The 12,638-nt window shown below is 50.5% G+C and overlaps 1 protein-coding gene across 1 annotated transcript in view; it reads left to right on the forward strand.

The window, feature by feature from the left end:
* The first annotated feature begins 4,373 nt into the window (after positions 1 to 4,373).
* The window catches only part of SCARA5 (scavenger receptor class A, member 5), a 31,699-nt gene continuing 23,434 nt past the window's right edge, over positions 4,374 to 12,638 (forward strand). The window contains exons 1-2 of the mRNA XM_014548466.1: positions 4,374 to 4,738; positions 10,912 to 11,018. Coding sequence (XP_014403952.1) covers positions 10,913 to 11,018 — 106 coding nt within the window. The 5' untranslated portion in view covers positions 4,374 to 4,738; position 10,912. The remainder of the gene's footprint in view (positions 4,739 to 10,911; positions 11,019 to 12,638) is intronic.

Genomic DNA, 12,638 nt, shown 5'->3' on the forward strand with positions numbered 1-12,638 from the left:
CCAATGACCTTGAGCAAGGAGGTGAAGGCCATACTCTAGGTATCCAGCTGACTTTCATGGGGCTCTGCTGCAGGATGGGGAGACAATAACAACTGGGACAGGGTCCCTCCCTCAGGAAGGGACAGGTGGGATTGCCTTATTTTCATCTTGGAATGAATGGCTCCTCGCCATGAAAAGGAAAATGGGGGGAGGGGGCAGGGAAGGGGTTGAAACCTAGTTCAGTATCTGGTTAAAATTGTAGTCTTACTTCCCCACTCTGACTGACTTGAGCGGAGCTGCAGAGCCTAACCCCAGGGCCCCGCCACAGCTGACTTGGGTGGAGCTGTGGGGACCCTCAGGGCCAACCACAGCAGGAGATATATAGGTCAGAGCCTCCCGAGGAGTTCAGTTCAGGCTTTGGGTCCGGAATTCGGCTGGACTAGCAGATCTGAGAAATAAAGGTTAAACTTTCCTCCCTCAGAGTGCTGGCTGATCGTTCTCCCGTGCATTCTGCCACAACCACCACACTCCGATAGCATGAGGTATGTTTCACTATTTGGCTCTCAGGAATCAGCCTTCCAGTTTTCTAAAGTTTGTTTTTGTTTAAATCGTAAACAAGTCTGTTTACTACCTTAGCTTATCACTTCCGTCAGTGTGTCCTGTGGAACACTAGCCCTGTTCTCTGCTCAATTTAGAATGAAGAAGCCTTACTACTCATCCCTCTCTTGGAGACTCACAGAGCTCAGTAGCATCTTAAAGGCTCTGATAAGTCCTGCAGCTAAGGAACAACTTTTGTTTTGACCAGAAAACCCTTTTTCAAGAAAGTCCAAGAACATCTCCTGGAACTAGTGGGCTCACAATCACTGCCTTATCCCACTCAACTCTCACAACTGCCCTGTAATATCAGTTATTATATTTATGTCCAATGAGAATACTGAGACCAAGATGTGTAGTCATTTGCCCAAGGATACACAACTAAGAATGGTCAGGTTCAAGTCCAGGATTTGATACTATAAGTCTGAGGCTTTGTTCCTAACTACTTCTGAATCATCTTTTGAAGATGTTATTGTACTTTTCCTAACGAACAAAGCACGCCTAATTATTTTGGGGAAAAGATACAGAAACTTATGGAGGAGGAAATAAAAACCACTAGGAATGACTTAAAGCTGATCAGGCATAGATCACCCTAGAGGCCTAGGCTGCTTTCCAATTCGGAGGAACTCCTTTCCCTGGACCCATCCACCCTCCCTCAGATGTAGCTCCTATTGGCAGAGGATAGTGCGGCTAGTGGCTGGAGGTGGTTGATGGATTTCAGTTAAGATCAGATGGTTGCCACCCTGGCCAGTGTGCTCAGGGGTTAGAGTGTTGGCCCTCACACCAAAGGATTGTGGGTTTGATTCCTGGCCAAGAGCACCTAGCTGGGTTGCAGGTTTGATCCCTAGCCCTGGTTGGGGTACATGCAGAAGGCAGCCAATCAATGTGTCTCTCTCACATAAATGTTTCTCTCTCTCTCTGTCTTCCCCTCCCTGCTTTCCTCCCTCCCACTCTCTCTAAAAAAATCAGTGGAAAAAATATCCTCAGGTGAGTATTAGCAACAGCAACAAAAATAAATCAGATGAGTGCTTTGAGATAAACAATGGCAAATCAGAAAACATTTATACTATTGATCAAACAAAATTTTATAAAAACTACAAAAGTTAAATTCCTATATCATTTTGTGCGTACAATAATTTTTACCAAAACTATCTCCTGAACAAGACCTAAATTGATGAAGTTCATGGTATAAATAAGCAATAATTATATTTTGAAACAGTAAATCCAAATTCAAGATTTTGAGAGATTACACACTTTTCAGCAGGGTATTCCAACAACAGAAAAAGATAAACACTGGTCTGTGAACACTGCATAAAAAATGTTCTTACAATAGCTAAGATTTGGAAACAACCTAAGTGCCCATCAGCAGATGAGTGGATTAAAAAACTGTGGTACATCTACACAATGGAATACTATCTATACTAATAAAAGAGTAATATGCTAATTAGACAAGACATCTTCCAAACATCCTTCCAGATAAAGCCATGGTGGCAGGGGCCGAGGCAGAGTTGGTTAGGGGTGATCAGGCCAACATGGGAGAGCAGTTAGGGGTGATCAGGCTGGCAGGAGAGGGTGGTTAGGGGTGATCAGACCAGCAGGGGCAGGCAGTTAGGGGCGATCAGGCCGGCAGGCGAGAAGTAGGGGTATCAGGCTGGCAGGCAGAGGTGGTTAGGGCGAACAGACAGGCGAGTGGTTAGGAGCCAGTAGTCCTGAATTGTGAGAGGGATATATGACTGCCAGTTTAGGCCTGATCCCGCAGATCCCAGATTGGAGAGGGTGAAGGCCGGCCTGAGGGGACGCCCCCACCGTGCTCCAATTTTGTGCACCGGACCTCTATAAAAAGAAGGAACTTTTATAGAGATTGCAACATTTGCAAAAGCATGAATGGAACTGGAGAGCATTATGGTAAGAGAAATAAGCCTGTCGGAGAAAGATAAATATCACATGATCTCACTCATATGTGGGATATAATGATCAACATAATTTGATGAACAAAAATAGATCCAGAGACAAATGGTAGGGGAGGAGGGGATAGAGAGCAACCAAAGGACTTGTATACATGCATATTAGTATAACCAATGGACACAGATACTGGCATAGTGGGGGCTTGCCCAGAGTGGGAATGGCTGGGGAGGGAATGGCTGGGATTGGGGGTCAATTGGGGAAAAAAGAGACATATGTAAAGCTTTAAACAATTAAAATAAATAAATAAATAAAAATTTTAAAAAATGTTCTTGAAATATTTGTATTGGATATGAAATAGGTTAAAAACTAACAAAAATACTAAAGGTGATTATAAAGAATATATTTTTTTTTGTAGAGCAGGCCACAAATAAAAACATAGCAAGGCACCTAACTAGTCCAATTGATTCAGACAGAACGTAGAATGTGGTTTCCAGGGGCTGGGGCACGGGGAGAATAGGCAGTTGTTTAACGGGTAGAGAGGTCCAGATTTGCAAGATGAACAGAATTCTGGAGATGGATGGAGGTGGTGTTTGCACAACAACATGAAGCTCCTTAGCACTACTGAACTGTACACTTCAGGCTGCCTGGCCTTGGGCAAGTTACTTAGTTCCCTCGTCTTTGTGAACTTGGAATAATAGTAGCACCTACCTCATAGGCTTGTTGTCAAGCTTAAGTGAGGTAACGTGAGAAAAGCACTTGGAATTGCCTAGCACATGGCATAGACTATAAAGTGTTTTCTCCTCTCTTCCTCTTTTCCCTTCTTTCCTTTTTCTTATTCTTTTTCCTCCTCCTTCTATTATTACTATTACTGTTATTATTATCATGATTATATCATGACTACTTTTTTCCTCTGTGATACAGGCCTCATATTGGAGCTGCCTCCCAGGACGGTCAGGAGGCGTAGTCACTGAAAGTGACGAAGACATTTCTGACCCAGCTGTGGGTTGGCAGCTGTACTGTGAAGAGAGCTGAGCCTTGGCAAACTGTTCTCATGCATGAGATCTGACCCTCAAGTATTGAGGCTGAAGTTTTAACCAATGAACGGGAGCCTGTTCATAAATGCCACCTCCAGAGCTCTGTCCTGGGGGAGTGGGATGGGGGGGGTGGGGAGAGGGGCTGTCCACATAAATGGACTGTACTGCCATAGCTCAGACTATTTTTGGAATTTCCCTAATGCCTTCCCCCATCTCCACACCAATCGAAATGCTATTGCTCTCTTAACGTTTTGGTTAGATCTCCTTTTCTAAATGTAATCAATCCTGCTTAGGATTATAGTTATTTCTTCCTGAGCCCACCTCTCATCCTTGAGGACAGCGAGCACGTCTTACTCACACCCATACACCCCCCCACCCTCCTCGCCCCTGTGCAATGTCAGTTCTCCATAAATGACGGCTTTATTGCTGAGTTATGTTGAGATTGACTTTGTGAATCATGGGGTGCTCTTAGGAATGTCCCCACTGTGGCCAATCTGTGTCCTTTGGGGTGGATGTGGCTTTAGGAAAACATGAAGTAATTTTAAGCTAAGTTTGGGGAATGCATTAAACAATGCCAATTCTGTCCTACAAATAAGTTTACAAGGCTGGTTTCCTTGCATGGATTGTAAGCCAGGTCTACCTGCCATTTCCCTAGACGGTTTCCAAAAAGTACTTTGAGCAGGGCCTTTAGAATAGGCACATGAAGACCAAGGCTGACTTGGCTGCTCTGGACCTAGTAGCCATCCCTGAGCGGGCTGTAATGCCAAAAGTGGCCACCAGAGGGGGGACGTGTTCCAGACCCCAAGGTGGGCCTCCACAACTGCTCCAAAAAACTTCACATTTAAAGACTGGCCGCCAGAGCAGCTGCAGTTCACATCTCAGTACCTAGCAGAGCTGCTGGTGCCTCCACAGGACATCTTCCGAGCACTGCCCTGGCTGGACGAGGCGAGGCACCAAGACCGGGCTGCCCAGCCCCAGGCCCCCACTTGGGCACAAAGCTGAGCCTTGCCTCCTGATCTCATCCTCCTGGAGAAGTGACCCCCAAGACGAGTCACTGGGCACCCCTACAGCCTCTTTCTATGATTTGTTCTGGATTTGGCTGGCTGTGGGGACAGGCTCCCAGGGGCTGCCTAGGTCTCAGTGCGGAGGGAGCAGCCACCTCTCCAGCCACCATGGGTGCCGGGAACTGAGGGGACAGCCTCTGCAGCCTCCGTGGAGGCCCTAAGGTGAGTCTTTATCACTTTGACACTAACTTTGTCCCAGTACCTGGCAGCGGGAGGACACGGTGTTCAGGGATCCTCAGGCTGTGGAGCATGGAGGGGCCAGACCCAGGTGGGAAGGCCCCAGTGGCAGCCTGAGGAGATCCATGGGACCCTGGTCCAGCTGTCTGCACTGGCGACTGTGAGTCTGCATTTGGGTGCCAGAGGAAGCTATTGCCTTAGGGACAACTATTCCAGGCTCGGGACACTGCTCCAGAGCCTATTCAGGGAGCAGAGGGTACGGGTGACAGTCTCCCTACATGTGCAGAGTGTGCGCGCGTGTGTGTGCATCTGTGCATGTGTGCATCTGTGCATGTGTGTGCATGTCTGTGCATGTATGTGCATCTGTGCATGTGTGTGTGCATGTGCATGCGTGCGTGCCTGTGCATGTGTGTGCATCTGTGCATGCGTGTGCGTGTATGTCTGTGCATGTGTGCATCTGTGCATGCGTGTGTGTTTGTCTGTGCATGTGTGTGCACACATGTGTCTGTATGTGTGTCTGCGCATGTGTGTGCATGTGTGTCAGTGCCTGTGCATGTGCACGTGTGTCTGTGCATGTGTGTGTGTGCCTATGTGTGTCTGTGCATGTGCGCGTGTGTGTATGTGCCTGTGTGTCTGTCTCTGTGCACACGTGCCTGGTGGTGGAATATATATGAAGGGAGAGCTTATTTATAAAACATCTACACCTTTCCAGCTTTGGGTTGTGATTGAGGTTAACTGAGTACAGTTAGAGGAGGAGGGGGTTTAAAACCCACTTAGGGATCCACTCTCCAGAGAGGGCCACATTACGGCTAGGAATCCAAAGAAAAGCTGTGCGCCCTGCAGCATGAGGCGCTGGATCCCAGACACGCCGTCTTTGCAGCAACAAGCAAGGCTCATGCCACCCCCTCGGCAGGAAGAATTGATCGAGTCCTCCTGCAGCCCGGAGAGGGACCCTGAGAGCCGGGGTCCGGATCTTAGCTCTGGCCCGCGTTCACGATAGCCTTTTGCAAGGGGCACCCACACAGCATTGTTCCTGACACTGTCAAGGCGGCCGGGAGGCCTCAGGAAGCTGCAGGCCCTCCTAGCTGGCTGCTGGGCAGAGTCAGAAGATGCTGGGGGCTGAGGGCTCTCACCAGACCCTGCCGCCGACCTCCCGTGCGCCCTTGCTCGTACAGCCCCTCCGCGTTCATGTCCCACATGAAGCTCTCGATGCCGAGTGGCTGGCAGATGTGCTTCTCCCCATCACAGAAAGGTTGGCCTGGGGCTGCACGAGCTCAGCTGATTGGGCCCAGTCCCCGAGTAATAGGAGTGGAGCCAGGAGAGGCCCCCGTGCCTGCTGGCCTGCAGAGCACCTGGGGTGGGGCTGTGGATGGCTGGGAGCCTCAGCTCTAAAATGCACCATCAAGACACTCTAAGGCAGCGGTTCTCAACCTGTGCGTCGCGACCCCTTTGGGGGTCGAACGACCCTTTCACAGGGGTCGCCTGAGACCATCGGAAAACGCGTATATAATTACATATTGTTTTTGTGATGAATCACTATGCTTTAATTATGTTCAATTTGTAACAATGAAAATACATCCTGCATATCAGATATTTACATGACGATTCATAACAGTAGCAAAATTACAGTTGTGAAGTAGCCACAAAAATAATTTTATGGTTGGGGGTCACCACAACATGAGGAGCTGTATTAAAGGGTCGCGGCATTAGGAAGGTGGAGAGCCACTGCTCTAAGAGGTAAAGTGTCTTCTCTGTGGTGGAGCAAGGCCCCACTCTGACTGGAAACACAGGAGTCCGGGCTCCTTGGGCTTCATACGCAGGGCACCTGGGCGTCCACACCCCCCATGTGTCCATGGCCCTCGTCCCCTCCCTTCCAGCTGTCAGAGCCTCTCCTTGCCCCCAGAGCCCCACCTGCCCCCCTTAACTGACTCATCTTGGGCCCTAGAGGTGGTCGCCGAAAGGGGTGGCTACACCCTTCCAGGACAAAGCACTCTGGTGCTGAGCCAGTGCCCTGGGTGGGAAGCGTTTGCGTGGCGCCTCACCCCTCTCCGACACCCTTGGTTCTTGCCTCTTTATGCCTCTGCTTATCTTTAAAATGGGAAAGACAGACTGACACCACCTCACAGTGCTCCTGGAGGGCAGAGAGGCCCCGGATGGCAAATGGACTGCAGTGCATGGGATGTATGCACATGTGAGGGGTTTCGATCTATTATCACACACTCGGCGGTTAGCTGTACCTTGCCTGAGAGCACAAAGGCTATAAGACCAAAGACGGAAGGGTCTAAAATAAACCTTGGTTTGAAAGAACATGCTTAGGTTCCGTTCCCAAGGAACAAACATTAGCAGAGCTGGCTGAGCATCTGCAATCTCATCTCACTCACATCTGGCCTCCTGCTCGGCCAGCCCGTCTCCCCACCCAGCTCCCCAGGCTCCTGCTCCACCAGCTGAGGGGTGCGGAGGGAGCAGAGATGGGGCCGCCCTACGGACACATCCCACGTAACAAGCAGTGAATCGAGCACCAGAGCGGATGGTGGAAATGAAAATGGGGCTACGCCGGCCCAAGCTCTTCTCAGCACCTCCCTCCGGCAGGCGGCTCTGGCTCCCTGCGGCCCCGGGGCAGCAGCGCCGTTGCCTTTGGCCAGGAGAGGGTTACCACCGGCAGAAGACGCTGGCCTCCTGCTTGCTGCTCGTGGGGATCCCACGGAGGCAGAGGGAGGGGCGCTGCACACAGTGCTCTGAAACTAGGGAGGGTCCCCCACAGCTTAGCAGCAGCGGAGCTGTTCAGGGCCCCACCTAGAGGCCCTTACTGGGTGGAGGACTTGGATGGAGGGAGGGTATTGGGAGACTAGCAAACTGGACACAACTGCAGCCCAGAGAAGCTGGGGCAGGAGCTGTCTCGGAGCTCCGGGAAACCCTTGGTGCAGGGAAAAGGACCGTGGCGGAGATGTGGGCTCCCCTCCCCTCCTTCTCCCACAGGCTGGAAGAAAGGCCTGCCGAGACTGCAAGCTCCCTGATTGTGCGTGAATGTGTGTGTATGTGTGTAAGTGCACGTTTGCAGGTGTGTGCATGCGTGTGCGTGAGTGCATGGGTCTGAATGCATACTTGCATGTATGTGTGTGAGTCTGTGTGTGCACACATGTGTGTTGCATGCACACATGGGTATGCAGATGTGGCATCTCATTACTTGAAAAGACAAGAGCAGAATCCACTGTCCATCCCTCTGGCTGTCAGAAGGGCAGTTGTTTGGCAACTGCTCATTTGTGGCCTCTTCTCGGCACTGAAGACAGAGGTCTCTGGAGGCAAAGGTCAAGTCATGAAACAGATTTACGTTTGCTCTACCAGAAGGAGCCGTTCGGCCAGCCTCCTCCTTCTTTATCCCTGTTTACTGCAACGGTCCCGAGGCCGTGTTTCCCGCCTGCCTCCAAAGGGAACTCACTGGATGGCTGCTCCGTCCAATCAGCAGGCTCTGTCCCCCCACCGCCACCTGCTGTGGTCTCCCCCCCAAATACCCGCCCCCGTCACCTCCTTCCTGGTGGTAGACCCCTGGCTGGCACTCTGGGCCTCAGAACTGAGCTTGCTCCACGCGGGGCCTGGCACCCATCCATCCTCCCAGGAGCCTTTATCATCCTAAGAAATCACTTTTTACAAGTGGATTTTTTTGGATTCAATATCCATAGAGTCAAAGAACATCAGAATGAAGGTCAAGCTAAATGAACAGCTAGAGAGTCATTTATTAAATCACTGAGCATATATGTGAGAAAAGAATATCAAGTATTTTATGTAAATAAATACTTTGTAATTTGACTCGAGAAAATGGATTTTCTCCTTATACAAAGAATGCATCATAGAAAACCCAGGAAACCCAGAAAACAAAAAGAGGTGCTGTTCCCACCAGAGTCCTGTAACACACCTGGATCTACCAGGTCTCACCTGGGATGACCGGACACCTCACATACAGTTGTCCTGTCACACGTGCAGGACGTGTATATGTTACAAAATGGGGTGGTGGTGTACACACTTGTGTAACCGGGCCTGGTTCACTTCAAACAGCAGAGCACTTTCTCCAGTTCCTGGGTACGTTCCTGGGACACCAGGGGCAGGACCTCAGGGCCCCGTGATGCAGCCTCAGGAGGCCATGCAGGACCAGGGCCCTTCCTGGGTGCAAGGTTGTCCAGGTCCTTGTGTCTGGGGGGCCCCACCGAGGCCACCTGCTCCTCAGCATCCCGTAGCCCCACTAAACCCAGCTCCTCTCACCACCAGCTCAGCCAGGTTGGGAGTAGTTCTGGTCTTAGCTCTGTTGGCAGGTGGTCTCCATACCTGCCTTTGTGTCTAGCTTCCCTCCTTTTAACACAGAGTAGAAACCCATGTCTCTCTGACATGCTCAGGGCTCCAGAGGCTCAGAAATTGCTCCATCTGAGTCAGAAGAATTGGCTCCTCCAGGCCCCACCCAGCATGGCTCTTGGAACACCCTGATTGTGCATGCATGTGTGTGTGTGTGTATGCATGCATTTGTGTGAGTGTGTGCATACCTGTGTGTTGCATGCACACATGGGTATGCAGATGTGGCATCTCATTACTTGAAAAGACAAGAGCAGAATCCGCTCTCCATCCCTCTGGCTGTCAGAAGGACAGTTGTTTGGCAACTGCTCATTTACGGCCTCTTCTCAGCCCTGAAGTCAGAGGTCTCTGGAGGGTGCCAGCCCCAGCTCAGGGTGCCAGGCCCACCGAGAGCTGTTGAAAGAAAGAAGACAGGTACCCACTATCAGAAAGGCTCAAAGGGCCTTGGCCCTCGAAGCACTGAGGGAACTGGGGAGGGGGGATCAGAGTCCTAAGCACCCTGTAGATGTCACCTGTGGATGAGGACAGCAGCCCAGTGATCAGACCACAGGGAGGACACGTTGTTCTACCCACTCGCTTCTGTTTCCACCTACAGTTTATTCTCTCTCTCCCCTGCCTCTTCCCTTCCTCCCCTCGTCTCTTGCTGTCTCCCCTGCTGCTGCGGAAGGACAGGATGGAGAACAAAGCCATGTACCTGAACACTGTGAGCGACACCGGCTCCATCTTCGAGGAGCCCTTCGATGGCAGAAGCCTGTCCAAGCTGAACCTGTGTGAGGATGGTGAGTGCCTGCGGCTCGGTCTCGGGGTGAGAGATCTGCCCTGAGCCCCACACCCAACCTTGGCATTGCCCCAGGATGCGGGTGACCTCCTGTTCATACTGCATATGTTGAACTTCATGCTTTGAAGGGTCGTTTCCAAGTGTCTTCTCATTCATACATCTCAACAACTCTTTGTGATCAGCAAGATGAGGAGCAGTTTTACAGATGAGCTTATGGAGGCTGAGAAAAGCATGAGGGATAATTCAGCTCACCAGTCATAGAGGTCTCCTGACTCCTTTCGCCTCTCTCCTCTGCGTGAGTGAGACTGGGGCCAGACAAAGACACCTGAAACCATTAGCCTGGACCCTCTCAGGTTAGGAGCCAACAATCCATTTCCAGAAGCCTGCCTCCTGGGAATCCAGCACAGAGCTCAATACTTAGTAGGTGCTTTGAATAAATTGCTGCATGAATGCACACACTTCTCTTTGCATTGAGTAGAGAGTGTCGTCCCCACATGTCAAAGATGAATAGAATGAAGCTCACAGAAGAGTCTTGTAAAGACTTATGGTCAGTGAACTAGAGATAGTCTGTGTTAGTCAGGTTCTCTGGACAAACAGAACTGGTGTGATATAATGTGAGGAATTGACTCACGTGGCTATGGAGGCTGAGAAGTCCCGCCGTCTGCCATCTATAGGCTGGAGACTCAGGAGAGCTGGGGTGTAATTCAGTCCAAGTCAGAAGGCCTGAGAACCAGAGGAGCCAGTGGTATAAATAGCAGTTTGAGGGCTGGAGAACATGAGGTGAGATGTCCCAACTCAAGCAGTCAGGCAGGAAACAAAAAGCAAATACCTCCACCCTCTGTTCTAACTCAGGTCCTCGACTTCCTAAGCACCCTGTAGATGTCACCTGTGGATGAGGACAGCAGCCCAATGATCAGACCACAGGGAGGACACGTTGTTCTACCCACTCGCTTCTGTTTCCACCTACATTTTATTCTCTCTCGCCCTTCCTCCCTTCCTCCCCTCGTCTCTTGCTGTCTCTCCCGCTGCTGCGGAAGGACAGGATGGAGAACAAAGCCATGTACCTGACCACTGTGAGCGACACCGGCTCCATCTTCGAGGAGCCCTTCGATGGCAGAAGCCTGTCCAAGCTGAACCTGTGTGAGGATGGTGAGTGCCTGCGGCTCGGTCTCGGGGTGAGAGATCTGCCCTGAGCCCCACACCCAACCTTGGCATTGCCCCAGGATGCGGGTGACCTCCTGTTCATACTGCATATGTTGAACTTCATGCTTTGAAGGGTCGTTTCCAAGTGTCTTCTCATTCATACATCTCAACAACTCTTTGTGATCAGCAAGATGAGGAGCAGTTTTACAGATGAGCTTATGGAGGCTGAGAAAAGCATGAGGGATAATTCAGCTCATCAGTCATAGAGGTCTCCTGACTCCTTTCGCCTCTCTCCTCTGAGTGAGTGAGACTGGGGCCAGACAAAGACACCTGAAACCATTAGCCTGGACCCTCTCAGGTTAGGAGCCAACAATCCATTTCCAGAAGCCTGCCTCCTGGGAATCCAGCACAGAGCTCAATACTTAGTAGGTGCTTTGAATAAATTGCTGCATGAATGCACACACTTCTCTTTGCATTGAGTAGAGAGTGTTGTCCCCACGTCAAAGATGAATAGAATGGAGCTCACAGAAGAGTCTTGTAAAGACTTATGGTCAGTGAACTAGAGATAGTCTGTGTTAGTCAGGTTCTCTGGACAAACAGAACCGCTGTGATATAATGTGAGGAATTGACTCACGTGGCTATGGAGGCTGAGAAGTCCCACCGTCTGCCATCTATGGGCTGGAGACTCAGGAGAGCTGGGGTGTAATTCAGTCCAAGTCAGAAGGCCTGAGAACCAGAGGAGCCAGTGGTATAAATAGCCATTTGAGGGCTGGAGAACATGAGGTGAGATGTCCCAACTCAAGCAGTCAGGCAGGAAACAAAAAGCAAATACCTCCACCCTCTGTTCTAACTCAGGTCCTCGACTGACTGGATGAGGCCCACCTACATTAGGGAGAGCAATCTGCTCCACTGAGCCCGCCAATTCAAAAGCTAATCGCATCCAGAAACACCTTCCAAGACACACCCAGAAGTGATGTTTATCCTGGGCACTGTCACGGCACAATCAGGTTAACACAAAATTAACCGTCATGCGGGCCTTTTTTCAAGCACATGTTCATTGTGCTCCACTCTGCTAGCCTCCTCTGTTGTGAAATCACTCAAAATAGAAATGGCTCTCCTTCATGCTCCAAGCCTGCTTTTCTCCCCAAAGGTGCTAAGTGTAGGAAGGGACGCCGAGTGGCTTTAGAAAGGCAAGCGATTGAGGACAGTCTCAGCCGGGAGAGAAGACAAGGCAAATTTGGGCTTGTGACCAATACACCCCCTCATGCTGCCCTAGTGAACTGCCCACCATTACATCTCTTCCTCTGGATCCCAGTCAACCAACATATTTTGAGAATCCACAATGTGTCAAGCTATTGGTTAGGTGCCAGGCACGCTCCCATGAGAAATTAAACCATCCTTGCCCTCAGAGCGCTTACGATCCCAGTGGAAGAGACTGGCAATGCGGATGATTACCCAACACATAAAGTGGGCAAAAATACGTGTGATTGTTGAAGTCAAGCAGGGAGAAGCCTTTCGGGAATAGGCCTTAAAGATTGAACACAACTTTCTAAGAAAAGAGGTAGGTGGGGAAAGTATGACTGGTGGCGCTGCACTAAGCCAGGCCAGTGTTTCCGTCAGGTTAAT

This window comes from Myotis brandtii, unplaced genomic scaffold (assembly GCF_000412655.1).
Source record: "Myotis brandtii unplaced genomic scaffold, ASM41265v1 scaffold1148, whole genome shotgun sequence".
In the NCBI taxonomy this organism is placed as follows: Eukaryota; Metazoa; Chordata; class Mammalia; order Chiroptera; family Vespertilionidae; genus Myotis; species Myotis brandtii.